Source organism: Scyliorhinus canicula, chromosome 13 (assembly GCF_902713615.1).
Source record: "Scyliorhinus canicula chromosome 13, sScyCan1.1, whole genome shotgun sequence".
In the NCBI taxonomy this organism is placed as follows: domain Eukaryota; kingdom Metazoa; phylum Chordata; class Chondrichthyes; order Carcharhiniformes; family Scyliorhinidae; genus Scyliorhinus; species Scyliorhinus canicula.
The window spans coordinates 45523465-45541731 of record NC_052158.1 but is presented as its reverse complement, the minus strand read 5'-3'; the positions used below and the strand labels follow the sequence as shown (position 1 = coordinate 45541731).

Here is an 18267-nt window from a genome sequence, read left to right as displayed (position 1 = left end):
GAACCGGCACGCATGCACAGTGCGGCCACATTTTTTTAGCTGGCCTGCTGTTAAAAGCCAGCTGCTGCGGCTGTTGAATTCATGTGAATTTGCGTGATTGGTAATGCACGATGGATGGCTCTGTGACCCTCACGGCACCCGTCTGCGACCCACCCGCGGGTCGCGACCCCCACTTTGAAAATGCCTGCGACAGAGGATTGGTTAGCTAACAGGAAATAGAGAGTATGCATAAATGGGTCATTTTGTAATTGGCAAGCTGTAACTAATGGTGTGCCATAGGGATCAGTACTGGGGCATCAACAGTTTACAATTTAGATTAAAGAATTGAATGAAGAGAGCGGCACTGTGCTGCAGTGGTTAGCACTGCTGCCTCATGACGCCGAGGACACTGGTTCAATCCCGGCCCCAGGTCATTGTCTATGTGGAGTTTGCACATTCTCCCTGTGTCCGCTTGAGTCTCACCCCCATAACCTAAAGATGTGCAGAGCAGAGGACTGGCCATGTAAATTTGCCCCTTAATTGGAAAAAAAATATGGATACTTCAAATTATTTTTAAAAAATAATTGAATGAAGGGACCAAATATATGGATGCTAATTTTGCTGATGACACAGATTAAAGAGTAAGTTGCAAAAATATTAAATACTCCCCACCTCCCCACTAAGTTGTGAGGAGGACAAACAAGTCTGCAAAGGGTTACAGATTGATTAAATGATGTTAGCAAATATTTGGCAGATGGAACATAATCTGAGAAAATGTAAACATGTCCAATTTTAGCAGGAATAAGAGATAAACAATATATTATTTAAGTGAATAGATTTCAGAACTCTGACGTCCAGCGTGATCTGGGTGTCCTTGTAGAACTGACGTGAGGATGAACTACTTCTTACAGAGGGTGGTGAATTTGTGGAACTCGCTGTCCCATCAAGCGGTAGAATCTGAGTCATTAAATGGTTTCAAGAAGGAGATACAGATGTATTTCTGATTTTAATAAACGGGTTAAAAGGATATGGGGAACAGGTAAAGAAATGGATTTAAGATCAGGAAGAGATCAGCCATGATCTGATTGAACGGTGGAACAAGCTCGAAGGGTTGAATTGGCCACTTGTGCTTCTAATTTCATGACTCACATAAAACAGGTACAGTAAGTGATCAGGAAGGAAAATAGTATGTTGCCGTTTATTGCAAGGGAGATAGAATATAAAAGGACATTTTCTACAGTTGTACAGGGCACTGGTGAGACAACTTCGGGAATACAATGAAGAAGAGGAATAGGGATTCCAAATGTTAACTCTGTTTCTCACTCAGCAGGTACTGCCAGACCTGCTGAGTTTTTCCAGCTTTTTCTGTTTTTATTTCTGGAGTACTGTGTACAGTTTCTGTGTCTTTATGTAAGCAAGGCTATAATTTTCTTAGATAATTGCACAATTAGGGTTGGACAATGGTTGTGGTAATGTCACCAGACTACTACTCCAGATGGTCAGGCAAATTCTCTCCAGGCATTGGTTCAAATCCCACCAGAGCAACTGGTGGAATTTCAATTTAATTCAAAAGTCTGGAATTGAAAAGCTAGTAGCTATCATCGACTATCGCCAAAAACCCATCTGGTTCATCAGGCCCTTCAGGGGAGGAAATCTGCCAGCCTTACCTGCTCTGGTCTACATTTGACTCTAATATGGTGACTCTTAATTTCCCTGTGAAATGGCCAAGCAAGACACTCAGCTCAAGGGGCAATGAGGAGTGGTCAAATATTCTGACCTTGCCCCCAATGCCCACATTCCATGAAAGAATAACTAAATAAAAGCAGTTCAGGGAAGGTTCACTAGACTGACTCTTGAGATGAGAGGTTATCGCATGAGGAAAAGTTGACCAGATTGGCCTGTATGCACTGGAGTTTAGAAGAATGCAAGATTGTCTTACTGACACATTTAAGACCCTGATGTGCCTTGACAGGGAATGGATGTTTCCCCTTGTGAGAGAGACCAGAACCACAGATAGTTTAAAATGAAGGGATCGCCCAATTAAGACGGTGCTAGGAGAAACCTTTTCTCTGACAGGGTTGTTGGTCTCTGAAATTCTCTTCCACAGAGAACAGTGGTGGCGAGGTCATTGAATATTTTCAAGGTTGAGTTTGATAGACTTTTGATTGACAGGAGAGCAAAGAGGTATATGAGGGGAGGCAGGAAAGTGTAGTCGATGCCACAATAATATGAGCCATGATCTTATCAAATGATGGAGCAGCTTCAAGGGGCAGAATGGCCTGTTCCTGCTCCAAATTGGTCTGTTTGAATAGAAATAGTGTGGATGTCTCAGTGATTCAGGAGTGCCACTGCCTGTGTGAGGCTCAGTCACTCACCTCACTACTCTTCCCCACTGTCTGAATGCGACAGTGAGTATTGAATGTCCTTATTACACATCTCACAGGTAAATGTTTTCTTCTCCCCTGTGTGAATGTGCCGGTGCTACACCAGGCCTTACAACTGTGTAAAGTCCTGATTACATACCTCACACTTGACTGCCTTCTCCTCAGTGTGGAGATGCTGGTGTTAGTGGAAGTTTGACGACCGTGAGATTTCTTGTACACGCCACACGTGAATGGTTTCTCCCCAGAGTGAAGGCATTGGTGTGCACGGGAGTTCGAAGATCATGAGAACAACTTCTTGTACACTTCATACGTGAATGGTTTCTCCTCAGTGTGAATGCATTGGTGTACTTGAAAGTGAAATGAACAAGAGAATTATTTGCTGCACACCACACATCTGAATAGTTTCTCCCCGGTGTGGTACATTTTCTGGGATTTTTTTCACCCAGAGGGTGGTTGGAATCCGGAACTCACTGCCTGAAAGGATGGTTGGGGCGGAAACCCTCACAATTTTAAAGAAATATTTAGATGAGTACTTAAAGTGCCATTGCATACAAGGCTGCGGACCAAGCTGGTCCGGAAAGACAGATAGGCCGAAGGGCCTCTTTCCATGCTGTGAAACTATATGATACTCATATGGGATCAATAGCTGTGATGGCGAATGAAGGCTGCAGCAGTATGGAAATCCCCGATCGAAATTCCCTTGCCACTGGAACTGAATCGACCCTCTGTCAAGGACCGCGTTTCTGCTTATGAGCAACAGCATACACATGTCAAAAGATGTCCCGCTCCAGTCCTCTACCTAATGGAAACCAACTCCCAACAACCCCAACAGCCCCCCCCCCCCCCCAACACAGACAAGCCCTTTGGCGATTGGCAAGAGGTGGCAGGGACAGGATTGTGAAATATGGAAGTCCCTAGCTTCAGATCGGCACGTGGGCTTTGTATTTGATTCAGTAGACTCACTCCTGGTATAGGAACAGGAGAGCGTTTCGGCAACTTTATTCACGACTGAGCAGCACTCCTCAGGATTCACTCTACTCACCACGCATGAGGAATTAGCGAGAAAAAGTGTCCTAGAAATAGTCTGTCCTATCTCCAACCTGGCTAGAAAACCGCATCCAGCAGCTCACCTACCTGTGGTCAGAAAATCAAAGTTAAACAAAATTTTCAAACTTGGAATGTACGAACCCTCATGGATAATGAGCAAAACAATCTACTGGAACGGAGAACTGCATTTGTTGCCCATGAACTCAGGACTGGAACTGATGTGGTAGGAGGGCTATTTGCTGGAGCGGTTGGGGAGTGTTTAAACTAATGTGGCAGGGGGCTGGGAACTGATGCAGGAAGTTGGTAGTAAAACGGGGACAGAAACAAAAGGCAGTAAGGGGGAAAGTGTAAGGCAGAGAAGCCATAGTCAAAAATCAAAAAGGGCGACAATACAAGGGTACAGTGACTGAGGGGAGCTCAGTGAATAGGTCCAGTAATACTAAAAGGAATAAAACGGGAAGTAAAAACATAAATCGAAAGCGACGTGGCAGGTTGTTACATGAAGATATGGGTTCAACTACAATGAAAATTAGGAGAAAAGTTAAGAGGAAAAATAACTTAGGAGAGATTCAAAACAGTGGTTAAAGCCAATATAACTGTACTTTACCTGAATGCTCGTAGTATTCGGAATAAGGTAAATGAGTTGATGGTGCAAATCATCGTGAATGACTATGGTTTAGTGGCCATTACTGAAACATGGTTAAAGGATGGTCACGACTGGGAGTTAAATATCTAAAGGTATCAAACTATTCGGAAGGACAGAGTGGATGGTATGGGAGGTGTGTAGCTCTGTTATTTAAGGATGACATCCGGGCAATAGTAAGGGATGACATCGGTGCAATGGAGGATAAGGTTAAATCCATTTGGGTGGAAATCAGGAATAGTAAGGCGAAAATGTCACTGATAGTAGTAGTCTATAGGCCACCAAATAGTAACATTATGGTGGGGCAGGCAATAAACAAAGAAATAACGGATGCATGTAGAAATGGTACAGCAGTTATCATGGGGGATTTTAATCTACATGTCGATTGGTTTAACAAGGTCAGTCAAGGCAGCCTGGAGGAGGAGTTTAGAGAATGTATCCGCGATAGTTTCCTAGAACAGTATGTAATGGAACGAGGGAACAAGCGGTCCTCGATCTGGTCCTGAGTAATGAGACTTGATTGATTAATGATCTCATAGTTAAGGATCCTCTCGGAAGGAGCGATCACAATATGGTGGAATCAAAAGAGAGAAGGTAAAATCAAACACTTGTGTTTTGTGCTTAAATAAAGGGGATTACAATGGGATGAGAGAAGAGCTAGCTAAGGTAGACTGGGAGCAAAGACTTTATGGTGAAACAGTTGAGGAACAGTGGAGAACCTTCCAAGCGATTTCTCAAAGTGCTCAGTAAAGGTTTATACCAACAAAAAGGAAGGACGGAAAGAGGGAAAATCAACCATAGATATCTAAGGAAATAAGGGAGAGTATCAAATTGAAGGAGAAAGCATACAAAGTGGCAAAGATTAGTGGGAGACTAGAGGACTGGGAAATATTTAGGAGGCAACAGAAAGCTACTAAAAAAGCTATAAAGAGGAGAAAGATAGATTATGAGAGTAAACTTGCTCAGAATATAAAAATAGATAGTAAAAGTTTCTCCAAATATATAAAACAAAAAAGAGTGGCTAAGGTAAATATTGGTCCTTCAGAGGATGAGAAGGGAGATTTAATAATGGGAGATGAGGAAATGGCTGAGGAACTGAACAGGTTTTTTGGGTTGGTCTTCACAGAGGAAGACACGAATAACATGCCAGTGACTGATGGAAATGAGGCAATGACAGGCGAGGACCTTGAGATGATTGTTATCACGAAGGAGGTAGTGATGGGCAAGCTAATGGGGCTAAAGGTAGACCGGTCTCCGGGCCCTGAAGGAATGCATCCCAGAGTGCTAAAAGAGAAGGCTAGGGAAATTGCAAATGCACTAGTGATAATTTACCAAAAGTCACGAGACTCTGGGGTGGTCCCGGCGGATTGGAAATTAGCAAACGTGACACCACTGTTTAAAAAAGGAGGTAGGCAGAAAGCAGGTAATTATAGGTCAGTTAGCTTAACTTCGATAGTAGGGAAGATGCTGGAATCTATCGTCAAGGAAGAAATAGTGAGGCATCTGGATGGAAATTGTCCCATTGGGCAGACGCAGCATGGGTTCACAAAGGGCAGGTCGTGCCTAACTAACTTAGTGGAATTTTTGGAGGACATTACCAGTGCGGTAGATGACGGGGAGCCAATAGATGTGGTATATTAGGATTTCCAGAAAGCCTTTGACAAGGGCAAAGGTTGCCACACAAAAGGTTGCTGTATAAGATAAAGACGCATGGCATTAAGGGTAAAGTAGTGGCATGGATAGAGGATTGGTTAATTAATAGAAAGCAAAGAGTGGGGATTAATGGGTGTTTCTCTGGTTAGCAATCAGTAGCTAGTGGTGTCCCTCAGGGATCAGTGTTGGGCCCACAATTGTTCACAATTTACAGAGATGATTTGGAGTTGGGGACGAAAGGCAATGTGTCCAAGTTTGCAGACGACACTAAGATGAGTGGTAAAGCAAAAAGTGCAGAGGATACCGGAAGTTTGCAGAGGGATTTGGATGGGTTAAGTGAATGGGCTCGGGTCTGGCAGATGGAATACAATGTTGACAAATGTGAGGTTATCCATTTTGGTAGGAACAACAGCAAAAGGGATTATTATTTAAATTATAAAATATTAAAACATGCTGCTGTGCAGAGAAACCTGGGTGTGCTAGTGCATGAGTCACAAAAAGTTAGTTTACAGGTGATTAAGAAGGCAACTGGAATTTTGTACTTCATTGCTCGATGGATGGAGTTTAAGACTTGGAAGGTTATGCTGCAATTGTATAAGGTGTTAGTGAGGCCACACTTGGAGTATTGTGTTCAGTTTTGGCCTGCTTACCTGAGAAAGAATGTACTGGCGCTGGAGGGTGGGCAGAGGAGATTCACTTGGTTAATTCCAGAGCTGAAGGGGTTGGATTACGAGGAGAGGTTGAGTAGACTGGGACTGTACTCATTGGAATTTAGAAGGATGAGGGAGGATCTTATAGAAACATATAAAATTATGAAGGGAATAGATAGGATAGATGCGATCAAGTTGTTTCCACTGGCGGGTGAAAGCAGAACTAGGGGACATAGCCTCAAAATAAGGGGAAGTAAATTTAGGACTGAGTTTAGGAGGACTTCTTCACCCAAAGGGCTGTGAATCTATGGAAGTCCTTGCCCAGTGGAACAGTTGAGGCTCCTTCATTAAATGTTTTTAAGATAAAGATAGATAGTTTTCTGAAGAATAAAGGGATTAAGGGTTATGGTGTTCGGGCCAGAAAGTGGAGCTGAATCCACAAAAGATCAGCCATGATCTCATTGAATGGCAGAACAGGCTAGTGGGGCCAGATGGCCTACTCCTGCTCCTCGTTCTTATAGAACATAGAACGATACAGCGCAGTACAGGCCCTTCGGCCCTCGATGTTGCACCGACATGGAAAAAAAAAACTAAAGGCCATCTAACCTACACTATGCCCTTATCATCCATATGCTTATCCAATAAACTTTTAAATGCCCTCAATGTTGGCGAGTTCACTCCTTTTGCAGGTAGGGCATTCCACGGCCTCACCACTCTTTGCGTAAAAAACCCACCTCTGACCTCTGTCCTATATCTATTACCCCTCAATTTAAGGCTATGTCCCCTCGTGTTAGCCACCTCCATCCGCGGGAGAAGGCTCTCGCTGTCCACCCTATCTAACCCTCTGATCATTTTGTATGCCTCTATTAAGTCACCTCTTAACCTTCTTCTCTCTAACGAAAACAACCTCAAGTCCATCAGCCTTTCCTCATAAGATTTTCCCTCCATACCAGGCAACATCCTGGTAAATCTCCTCTGCACCCGTTCCAAAGCTTCCACGTCCTTCCTATAATGAGGCGACCAGAACTGTACGCAATACTCCAAATGCGGCCGTACTAGAGTTTTGTACAACTGCAACATGACCTCATGGCTCCGGAACTCAATCCCTCTACCAATAAAGGCCAACACACCATAGGCCTTCTTCACAACCCTATCAACCTGGGTGGCAACTTTCAGGGATCTATGTACATGGACACCGAGATCCCTCTGCTCATCCACACTACCAAGAATTTTACCATTAGCCAAATATTCCGCATTCCTGTTATTCTTTCCAAAGTGAATCACCTCACACTTCTCCACATTAAACTCCATTTGCCACCTCTCAGCCCAGCTCTGCAGCTTATCTATGTCCCTCTGTAACCTGCAACATCCTTCCGCACTGTCTACAACTCCACCGACTTTAGTGTCATCTGCAAATTTACTCACCCATCCTTCTGCGCCCTCCTCTAGGTCATTTATAAAAATGACAAACAACAACGGCCCCAGAACAGATCCTTGTGGTACGCCACTCGTAACTGAACTCCATTCTGAACATTTCCCATCAACTACCACTCTCTGTCTTCTTTCAACTAGCCAATTTCTGATCCACATCTCTAAATCACCCTCAATCCCCAGCCTCCGTATTTTCTGCAATAGCCTACCGTGGGGAACCTTATCAAACGCTTTACTGAAATCCATATACACCACATCAACTGCTCTACCCTCGTCTACCTGTTCAGTCACCTTCTCAAAGAACTCGATAAGGTTTGTGAGGCATGACCTACCCTTCACAAAACCATGCTGACTATCCCTAATCATATTATTCCTATCTAGATAATTATAAATCGTATCTTTTATAATCCTCTCCAAGACTTTACCCACCACAGACGTTAGGCTCACCGGCCTATAGTTACCGGGGTTATCTCTACTCCCCTTCTTGAACAAAGGGACCACAATTGCTATCCTCCAGTCCTCTGGTACTATTCCTGTAGCCAATGATGACCTAAAAATCAAAGCCAAAGGCTCAGCAATCTCTTCCCTGGCTTCCCAGAGAATCCTAGGATAAATCCCATCAGGCCCCGGGGACTTATCTATTTTCACCTTGTCCAGAATTGCCAACACTTCTTCCCTACGCACCTCAATGCCATCTATTTTAATAGCCTGGGTCTCAGCATTCTCCTCCACAATATTATCTTTTTCCTGAGTGAATACTGATGAAAAGTATTCATTTAGTATCTCGCTTATCTCCTCAGCCTCCACACACAACTTCCCACCACTGTCCTTGACTGGCCCTACTCTTACCCTAGTCATTCTTTTATTCCTGACATACCTATAGAAAGCTTGGTTTTCCTTGATCCTACCTGCCAAAGACTTCTCATGTCCCCTCCTTGCTCGTCTCAGATCTCTCTTTAGATCCTTCCTCGCTTCCTTGTAACTATCGAGCGCCCCAACTGAAACTTCACGCCTCATCTTCACATAGGCCTCCTTCTTCCTCTTAACAAGAGATTCCACCTCTTTGGTAAACCACGGTTCCCTCACTCGACCCCTTCCTCCCTGCCTGACTGGTACGTACTTATCAAGAACATGCAATAGCTGTTCCTTGAACAATCTCCACAGATCCAGTGTGCCCAACCCTTGCAGCCTACTTCTCCAACCTACACATCCTAAGTCATGTCTAATGGCATCATAATTGCCCTTCCCCCAGCTATAACTCTTGCCCTGCGGGGTATACTTATCCCTTTCCATCACTAACGTAAAGGTCACCGAATTGTGGTCACTGTTTCCAAAGTGCTCACCTACCTCCAGATCTAACACCTGGCCTGGTTCATTACCCAAAACCAAATCCAATGTGGCCTCACCTCTTGTTGGCCTGTCAACATATTGTGTCAGGAAACCCTCCTGCACACATTGTACAAAGAACGAATATTTGGAAAGTTAAAGTCTCCCATAACAACTACCCTGTTACTTTCGCGCTTTTCCAGAATCATCTTCGCCATCCTTTCCTCTACATCCCTAGAACTATTAGGTGGCCTATAGAAAACTCCCAACAGGGTGACCTCTCCTTTCCTGTTTCTAACCTCAGCCCATACTACCTCGAAAGAAGAGTCCCCATCTAGCATCCTTTCCGCCACCGTAATACTGTCCTTGACTAGCAGCGCCACACCTCCCCCTCTTTTGCCCCCTTTTCTGAGCTTACTAAAACACCTAAACCCCGGAACCTGCAACAACCATTCCTGTCCCTGCTCTATCCATGTCTCTGAAATGGCCACAACATCGAAGTCCCAGGTACCAACCCATGCTGCCAGTTCCCCTACCTTATTTCGTTATGTTCTTATGAACTCAGGCACTTCAATACTGACATCGCTGTGCTGCAAGAAAACCGAAGAGCAGGAGAAAGGCAGCAGAGGGAAGATGGCAGTGGTTACATTTTTGTCTGAAGATGAAAACTCAGGGATCAGTCCAGAAGGTATGGAATTGGTTTTGTCATCAACAAACTCGCCAAATGACTCTCAGAGCTCCCTATCAGCATCCAGATGCCTCATGACCCTCCGTCTACGACTTGCCAAGAACCAGGCAGTGGTTGTGAGTGCCCATGCTGCTCCAACTCTTGGTGCCAGTGATGAGTCGAAAGAAGGCTTCTACTCCACCATATCTTACTTAAGAATGTTGGAGAGTAAGATCATCTTCCTTGGGGACTTCAAAACCAGGGTTGGAAATGACTCCCAACTCTGGAAAGGAACCATCGGAAAGGAAGAAGTTGGGAATTGCAGCTCCAACAGGGTTCTCCTGCCCACCAAATGCGCAGAACACCACTTTGTTAACACAAACACACTGTTCCACCAAAAAGACAAGTTCATGACCTGGAGACTGTAATATCCCACAAGGAACCTACAGGGTGGGAATGCTTATCTTCCCGTGCTGATTGTGGAGTATGAGCTCCCCCTCTACGGACAGGGTATCTCAGTTAGCCAATGTATAAAACGTCGGCCAGTAAGGTGCCAGCCAGATTAGGAATCTGATAGGGATCTACCAGGTAGTGTACATATCGTTTGTGTTTAAAAAAAATTTCTTGCTTTTCATTTTACTCAGTGTGGACTCACCATGTCCTTTTTAAACTGGAAATAAGGTGTAAACTGGTTCGCTGTCGATCTGCGACCTACCCAACTGAGCCACCTCCTTGATTTTCTGGACCCAGATTTGGATTTCTTTAATTCGCCATGTCTCTGTTTGGGTGTTGAGATGTATTTGATGCCGGCGTTGAAGACTGAAAACCGAGACGCTGAACGAATGAGTTATTTCTTCGGGGTGATGCTATCACAGAAAACGAGCGCCAGACGGCCTGTGAACTGCATACATTTGGGGTGATCTGGAGTCTCACGTACCCAGCGACGCCAGATATGCAATAACCCAGCCTCACTGATGGTCATGCAAAGATATTGGTTTAATTTGGGGGAGTGGAGAGGTCCACCGGTGAATCTGTCACTGAGTTTGTATCTTGGCTACAGAAGATAGCTGAGTTTTGTGAGCATGGAAGTTTTGTCTGATATGCGCCGTGATCATTTGGTCTCTGGCATTAGTAATATGGAAACCCAGAAAAAGCTTTTGGGTGAAGTCTCCCTAACTTTTCGCAGGTGCTACAGAGCTCCCTGTCCCAAGAAAGCACAGAACGTGGCATCCAAGAGATACAAGGGAAGGAGGTGAATGTTTTGGGGCATTGCTCCTCACGTGGTATCCTTGCGGCCCAGGTTAAACGCCTCTGGGCGAAGAACGTGCCGCCGAGATGTACAATGTTCCTGGACTCAGCTGAAGGCGATTCTGGCCCATGTGATGTGTGGACGCCAGTCTAGGAGTACCCATAGGAGAGCCAGCGATCCAGGCACCCTAGTCGAGGTAGGCATAAGCCCCGGGGCTGAACCTCGCATCAGGGTGATCCAGAAGAAGCAGACGCTGAAGTGCAGCTGAACTGTTTGGCAGTGCCCTGTGTGGCCCCTATTCGTGTTCTGATACAAATGGTCATATGTTCTAAATGGAGCTGGGTTACAGGAGTGGCCGTTTCTGTGGTACGCTGAGCACTTTTGATCTTATCAAATGAGGAGTGCATACTTGTTTTTGGATGACACGGTGGCTCGCTTGGACACTTATACAGGGTAACGACCAAATATTAGGGGGTCCCATGGGGTCGAGTCACTCCAATGGTTTATGGGCGCCAGTCAATGCTCCTTCCCCTCATTGTTGTGCAAAGAAATGGCCAAGAAACAGATGTCTGGCTCAATGGACACAAGACTGGCAGGATGTTTATTCTCGTACAGGACCAAGCTGCACATAGGAACTGGGTAGCCCCCGCTGAGCTGTCAATAGGTTGTAAGCTTCGTATACGACTGATTTTGATTTTACCAGTCATTGACGCAAAGGTACACCATAATCAAGGGCGTTGCCCAATTCGACGTCGATCTCTTCAACACTTTGCACCTGAAGACACAGTGTTCATTTGTAACTTCAACGACAGTGCTCGCTGGGTCTGTAGGATTGTCGTCTATCAAACTGGACCAGTCTCTTACCAGGTTCGGGTCAGGGGACAACTAATGAGAAAGCATCTGGATCACCCAGCTCCCAACCTCATTTCTGATGAAAGATCATCTTGAGCTGGAGTGTTAAATTCATTTCTCTGCACAGATGCTGCCTGACCACCGTTTTTTGTTTTGATTCTAGTTTTTTAAAGCACAGAAACAGACCGTTTGGCTCATCTGTTTTCTTCCAGTCCTTAAGCTCCACATGAGTTTTCTGCAGACCAATTTTATCTCACTTTATCAGCAGAACCTTCTATTCCTTTCTCCCTCATCCAGTAACCTGGCTTCTATCAAATACATCAAAACTATTTGCATCAGCCATTCCCTGTGGGAGCATGTTCCACATTCTAATCATTCTCTTGGGAAAGATGTTTTTCCTGAACTCCTCATTGAATTTATTATTGATCACCTTATATTTCTGGACCCGCGTTTTGGACTCCCCCACACAATTGTGACCATCATCTCTCCATTTACCCCAAATTACAAATTTTATAATTCATAATTTCAAAGGTTTCTATGATGCCCCACAACCCCCCCCCCCCCCCCCCCCGCCTTCTCTTTTCTAAGGAAAGAGTGCTAGCCCGGTCAGTCTTTCCTCACATTTAGTCTCTCAATATCATCCTTATCAATGTTTTTCTGCACCTTTTCTCTTTGACATGAAAGGGCAATTTAGCATCGCCAATCGACCTAACCTGCCCATCTTTGGACTGTGTGGGGAAACCGGAGCTCCCAGAAGAAACCTATGCAGACACGTGGAGAAAGTGCAAACGCCACACACAGGGCGAGATTCTCGCATATGGGGAGAAATCGTAAGGCTGGCGTCAAACCCGGGCGGGTTTGACGCCAGCCCCCCCCTTCCCGACCGGGAACCGATTCTGGTCCCCGGTCGGGGCTAGCAGCCCGACGCCGTAAGCTCCGGTATCACGGGCTTAACGAATTTCGTTAAGCCCGCTTGCCGGAGTTAGCGCCGGCTGACGTCAGCCGCGCATGCGCGGATTGGAAGACTCCAACCCGCGCATGCGTGGATGACGTCATCGCGCATTTGCGCGAAACCCGCGCATGCGCGGGCCGGGTTGCCCCTCAGCCGCCCCGCGAATGGATACTGCGGGGCGGCAGAAGGAGAAATAGTGCGCGGGCAGCGGGCCCGCTGCCCGCGATCGGTGCCCACCGATCGCGGGCCCATGGCACCCTTGGCACGGCCGTGGTACTGCCGTGCCAATCGGTGCCATGGTTATAAAATGCGAGTGTTTACGGTCGTTTTTACGAACGGCCAGACCAGGTGTGTTTGCCGTTCGTAAAAACAGCCGTAAAGGGCTGGGAACTCGGCCCATCGGCCAGCTGAGAATCGCTGCCGGCCGTAAAAAAACGACGGCAGCGATTCGTGTCGGGAGTTGGGCGTGGGGGGGGGGGGGGGGGGAGAATAGCGGGAGGGCGTCGGAACAGCGTGGCCGTAAAATTTTACGAGCCACGCTATTCTCCGCACCGTCGGGAGTGCGGAGAATCTCGCCCAGTGACCCGAGTTGGGAATTGAACCCGGGCCCCTAGCGCTGTGAGACAGCAGTGCTAAACGCTGTGCCACCATGTTACCCTGTGCTGGATTCAGAAAATGCTAGAAATGCTCAAGTCAGGAAACATCTGTGGCGAGAGAAGCAACCTCTCTGCAGCCTTTGACATGCCCGACCACACTGTCCTCCTCCTGCAACTCTTCTTTCTGTGTTGTCCAGTCAGTGGGACTGCTCTGACTTGTGTCACTTTTTCCTCTTCAGCTATACGCAGAGAATCTGCTGCAATGGTGAATCTTCCCATCGCCATCGCTCTGGTTCCTCCCAAGGGTCAATCTCTGCTTTTCAATTCCATTCAGCCGCTCGGGCTCGCGTTGCCTCACATTCCAACTGCCGAAAGCTGGGCGCCAACCGCCGCTGCGCGCGGCAGAACTACAACCCCAATCAGGCACCGCGGGCCGGCTCCAGCTGCCGCTCCTCACTGCGCAATTCCAAACGGGTGTCTGTCCGGATGGAAAGCGGCTGCGCAGAACTGGGCCGAGTTGGGAGACAGTGTGACTGGCTGCGGGGAATGATTGACCTGTGGGAGGTGCTCCTGTTCGTTCTCTCCGGAATTGGCTGCGAGAAGTCAGACAGCTAACTTTTTGATTTGCTGTGTGTTGGACATCGAGAGTATTTAGTGGAAGCATTTCGCTTCTGATCTACAGGCTGAGTTTTGTTGATGGCTCATGGCTGAATCAGAAGGTGAGGTATAATGATCTGGAAGGGGCAGAGACACATTTATTGAAATGTCTTTTAATGTCCTCTTTAAAGATTTTACCGAAAGGCCTCGGCCTTTCCCAAAAGCCTGGACTTGGATTTGATAGTTTTACTGTGTGTGAGAGCTGAATTTGGGATGGGCAGTCTGACTGAGTGCAGTGTGTCTAATTTCCCAGGATAATCCAGAACCCTTCAATCAGCTCCACTGAAGCAATATTTTCCTCAGCTTCCAGCACTTCCTGCCCAGTGTGTTTTCTTCAAATAATTTTGGAAAACGGGAGAAATGTTAACATCTTCATTGAATTAACATTTCTCAAGTGTTACACTCTAGCCCAACTGTCTTTTCCATTCCCCTCAAGTTTACTGGAGGATAGGGTCCCGGTGGAGGAAAGAAAGTAGCCACTTTGTCTGCTCCTGGTCACGATCCAGTGTCCCTGGATGGTGTGTGACAGTCAAATGAGGAAAAAGAAAGGACTTGTATCTGATCCCCCACACAGGGGAATCGCAGACTGGCTCTCACTGTGGAATAGTCTCTAACTGAGACGACAGCCATTTCAGCAAAGGAGGAAAGGGAATTGGAGGAAATCATTTCTTTTTGTTTTTGTGTTTTACAGAAGGATTGCACTGTCTCACATCAGTGAATACAGAGACGATAGACACTGCAGAGAGATTCTGACCATCGCCCATGGAACAACGGCACAAGTGTGGGAAGACATCCAGTTCATTCACAACATTGTTCAACACATTGGAGGTTGGGCAGTGAAACCATCATTTAGAAATCAGTCGAGTCAGGGAGCTTTAACATATCATCACTTCTGAAACTGGTCAATGGTGTGGAATCTTCCATGAGAACCAACCTTTCCAAAGGTTCTGCTGTGGGTGATCAGTCAGGGTGAGGCTGGGGGGGAAATCTCTTAAGTCTTATGAACACAGGCTGTTCACATGTGAGGTGTGTGTGGTGGTCTCTAAAGGCTTGCAAGATCTCCTGAGGTGCATCTGTTAGAACCACTGTTAACACAAGGGCTGCCACATGGAACGGAAACTATTCAGGTGTGATGTTTGTGATGAAGGTTTTGTAACATCTACGAATCTCCTGAGGCACCAGATGATTCACACAGGGGAGAAACCGTTCAGATGTGATGTCTGTGAGAAATCTTTCACTCGATCCTACCATCTTCTATCGCACCAGAGGAATCATAGAGGGGAGAAACCATTCAAGTGCAAGCTGTGTGACAAATCATTCTCGTGGTCATCGAGCCTCAGCAAACACCAACGCCTTCACACAGGGGAGCAAGAGAAACTCTTCAGCTGTAATGTTTGTGAGATGACATTCAATCGAAATTCCCGCCTTCTGTCACACCAGAGGATTCACACCGGCGAGAAACCATTCACGTGTGAAGTGTGTAACAAATCATTCGCGGAGTCATCGACCCTCCGTAAACACCAACAAACACACACAGGGGAGAAGCCATTCAAATGCGAGGTGTGTGGCAAATCATTCTCGTGGTTATCAAACCTCCGTGAACACCAAAGCATTCACACAGGGGAGAAAGGGAAACACTTCAAGTGTGATGTTTGTGAGATGGCTTTCAGCCGACCCTCCCATCTAGTATCACACCAGAGGATTCACACAGGGGAGAAACCCTTCACATGTGAGGTGTGTAACAAATCATTCTCATGGTCATCGGCCTTCCGCAAACACCAACGTGTTCATACAGGGGAGAAACCCTTCAAGGTATGTGACAGATTATTCGAGGACTCATTGGTGTACACTGACATATTCACATGTATGGTATGTGACAAATTATTCTCTGAGTGACCTTCCCTCTGCGCACAGCAACACATTTACACGGGACAAACCATTCACATATGAGTTGAGCGACAAATCATTCTCACAGTCATCAAACCACCTGCTGCTCTTGCGCTGAGAGTTGTCTGTGTTATTTACCCTCCAGTGCTCACACAGGGGAGCTGTCCTTCCAAAGCAATGTCTGTCTCAGCAGTGTCTGTGTGAAAGCTCACCTACCATCAGTCCCAAAAATTTAAGAAAATCTATTTAACCTTTGACCAGATCACCAAAAGAAGACATCAGTATATTAGAAATATATATAAACTCCTGCTTATGCACAGGTTTCTTTACTATAGACAAGAGGGAAAGATCTGAATATATTAAATATTTTGAAACTTTGAGTTGAAAATACAGAGACCACATTATGCTTGTTTACAAATTTTATGAGGTTTTGTAAAATGCCGTTTTCTTGGAGAATGCTCTGACTTTGTCATAAGTTTTATCTGTAATAAGACATTCCCCCTGGATGCAGGCTGTCTCCAGCACTTGGAAAATGAGTCACAAGAGAGCACAGCAAAGTCTGGACCGTGATTTCATTTTCATTTTCATTTCTTCCTTTTGGTAAAGCTGGCCCATAACACCCAGGAACGCTTGTTGACTGGAGGGCGGGTTCTGTACATCAAGGAGCTGATGGAACAGGAGGAGTTCACGAGGAAGCTGTTTGGCCACTCCAACCCCACGATAACCAATGGTGGATCAGATATGGGCATGATTGAAGGTGACCTCAATAGCTGTACGTTTAAACCATCAGGAGGAGAGATAATTTATTTGACAAAAGATAATAATTGTGAATTTCATCCTCTGACAGATACACATCAGTTCATGGGCACATCAGATGGTGATGGAGGACAGTTGGCAGCATCCCCCAAGGTTCCTGAAAGGGCCGATGAGGAAGGGGTGGAGGTGAATACTTCCCAGCAATGTGGCATGGCAGTTGCAGTGGAGGAGGAAGAGGAGTGTCAGGAGGTTAAGATGTCTGATTTGGAGGGTAATGTTGATGAATTAAAGTTAAATATTGTGGTTTGTGTGAAGGAGGAGCCTTGTGATGATCTGGCTGCTGTGGTGGAGGGAGAGCACTCAGAACCTTCTGGAGGTGAGGAACCTGTGGCTTTGGGAGCAGGAGCTCCGCCGTCTCCACGAACACACGGACGACATCAGGCCCATGCTGCTGGTGAAGAAAATGAAGATGTTCTGAAACCTTTTGAACGCTTATATCAGGAGCAGCTTCAAAGTACTGAGAGTTATCAGGTCACTTCTAACTTGCTTCAGCAAACATTGACTGAATTTAAGACGGATGTTAGCCAGAAACTTGAAAGAAACAATGAGATTCTTCAGCAGCAGAATGAGGTTCTGAGGCAGCAGAGTGAGATTCTTCAGCATCATCTACAAAGAAACAATGAGATTCTTCAGCAGCAGAATGAGGCTCTTTGTCAGCTTCTGCAAAGAAGCAATGAAACTTTGAATGAAATGAGGCAGATTCTGTCTTTGACTGTAGTGCCTGCACCTCTGGCCAGCAGTGGCCCAGTGCAGAAACCATCTGCTGCTGGGCACACCTCTGACACAAGAGAGTTCACATCATGGGGGAGACACAGAAGGTATTAGTGTCCCTCCCTCCAACACCACCAATTTACCTAATTTTTCCCTTTATTTATCATGAGGGATATTTTTCTGTCATTACAGTCTGGATTTTACCACAACAGAGAATCTCTCCGTCTTGAGGACAATGGCGGAAGAGACCCAAATCCAAACACCCCCCCATCCCAGCACCTCTCATTTACGTAGTCCAGGAATGGGCTCGGTTGGGGAATTTCCCACTTCGCAGAGACAGCTATCCATAGAAATCAACAGCTGCCTCCACCCATGTGGTTTTGTGTGAGAGATGTCTGAAACACATCATAGAACATAGAACAGTACAGCACAGAACAGGCCCTTCGGCCCTCGATGTTGTGCCGAGCAATGATCACCCTACTCAAACCCATGTATCCACCCTGTACCCGTAAGCCAACAACCCCCCCCCCCCCCCCCCCCCCTTAACCTTACTTTTTAGGACACTACGGGCAATTTAGCATGGCCAATCCACCTAACCCGCACATCTTTGGATTGTGGGAGGAAACCGGAGCACCTGGAGGAAACCCACGCACACACGGGGAGGACGTGCAGACTCCGCACAGACAGTGACCCAGCTGGGAATCGAACCTGGGACCCTGGAGCTGTGAAGCATTTATGCTAACCACCATGCTACCGTGCTGCCCCAA

At 46.2% G+C, this 18267-nt stretch overlaps 1 protein-coding gene across 1 annotated transcript in view; it reads left to right on the top strand.

Moving 5' to 3' along the window:
• LOC119975587 overlaps positions 1–18020 on the top strand; it is a 639245-nt gene extending 621225 nt beyond the window's left edge. The window contains exons 12-15 of the mRNA XM_038815373.1: positions 9679–10204; positions 14778–14914; positions 15177–15898; positions 16580–18020. Coding sequence (XP_038671301.1) covers positions 9679–10204; positions 14778–14914; positions 15177–15898; positions 16580–17614 — 2420 coding nt within the window. The 3' untranslated portion in view covers positions 17615–18020. The remainder of the gene's footprint in view (positions 1–9678; positions 10205–14777; positions 14915–15176; positions 15899–16579) is intronic.
• Positions 18021–18267: the final 247 nt, after the last annotated feature.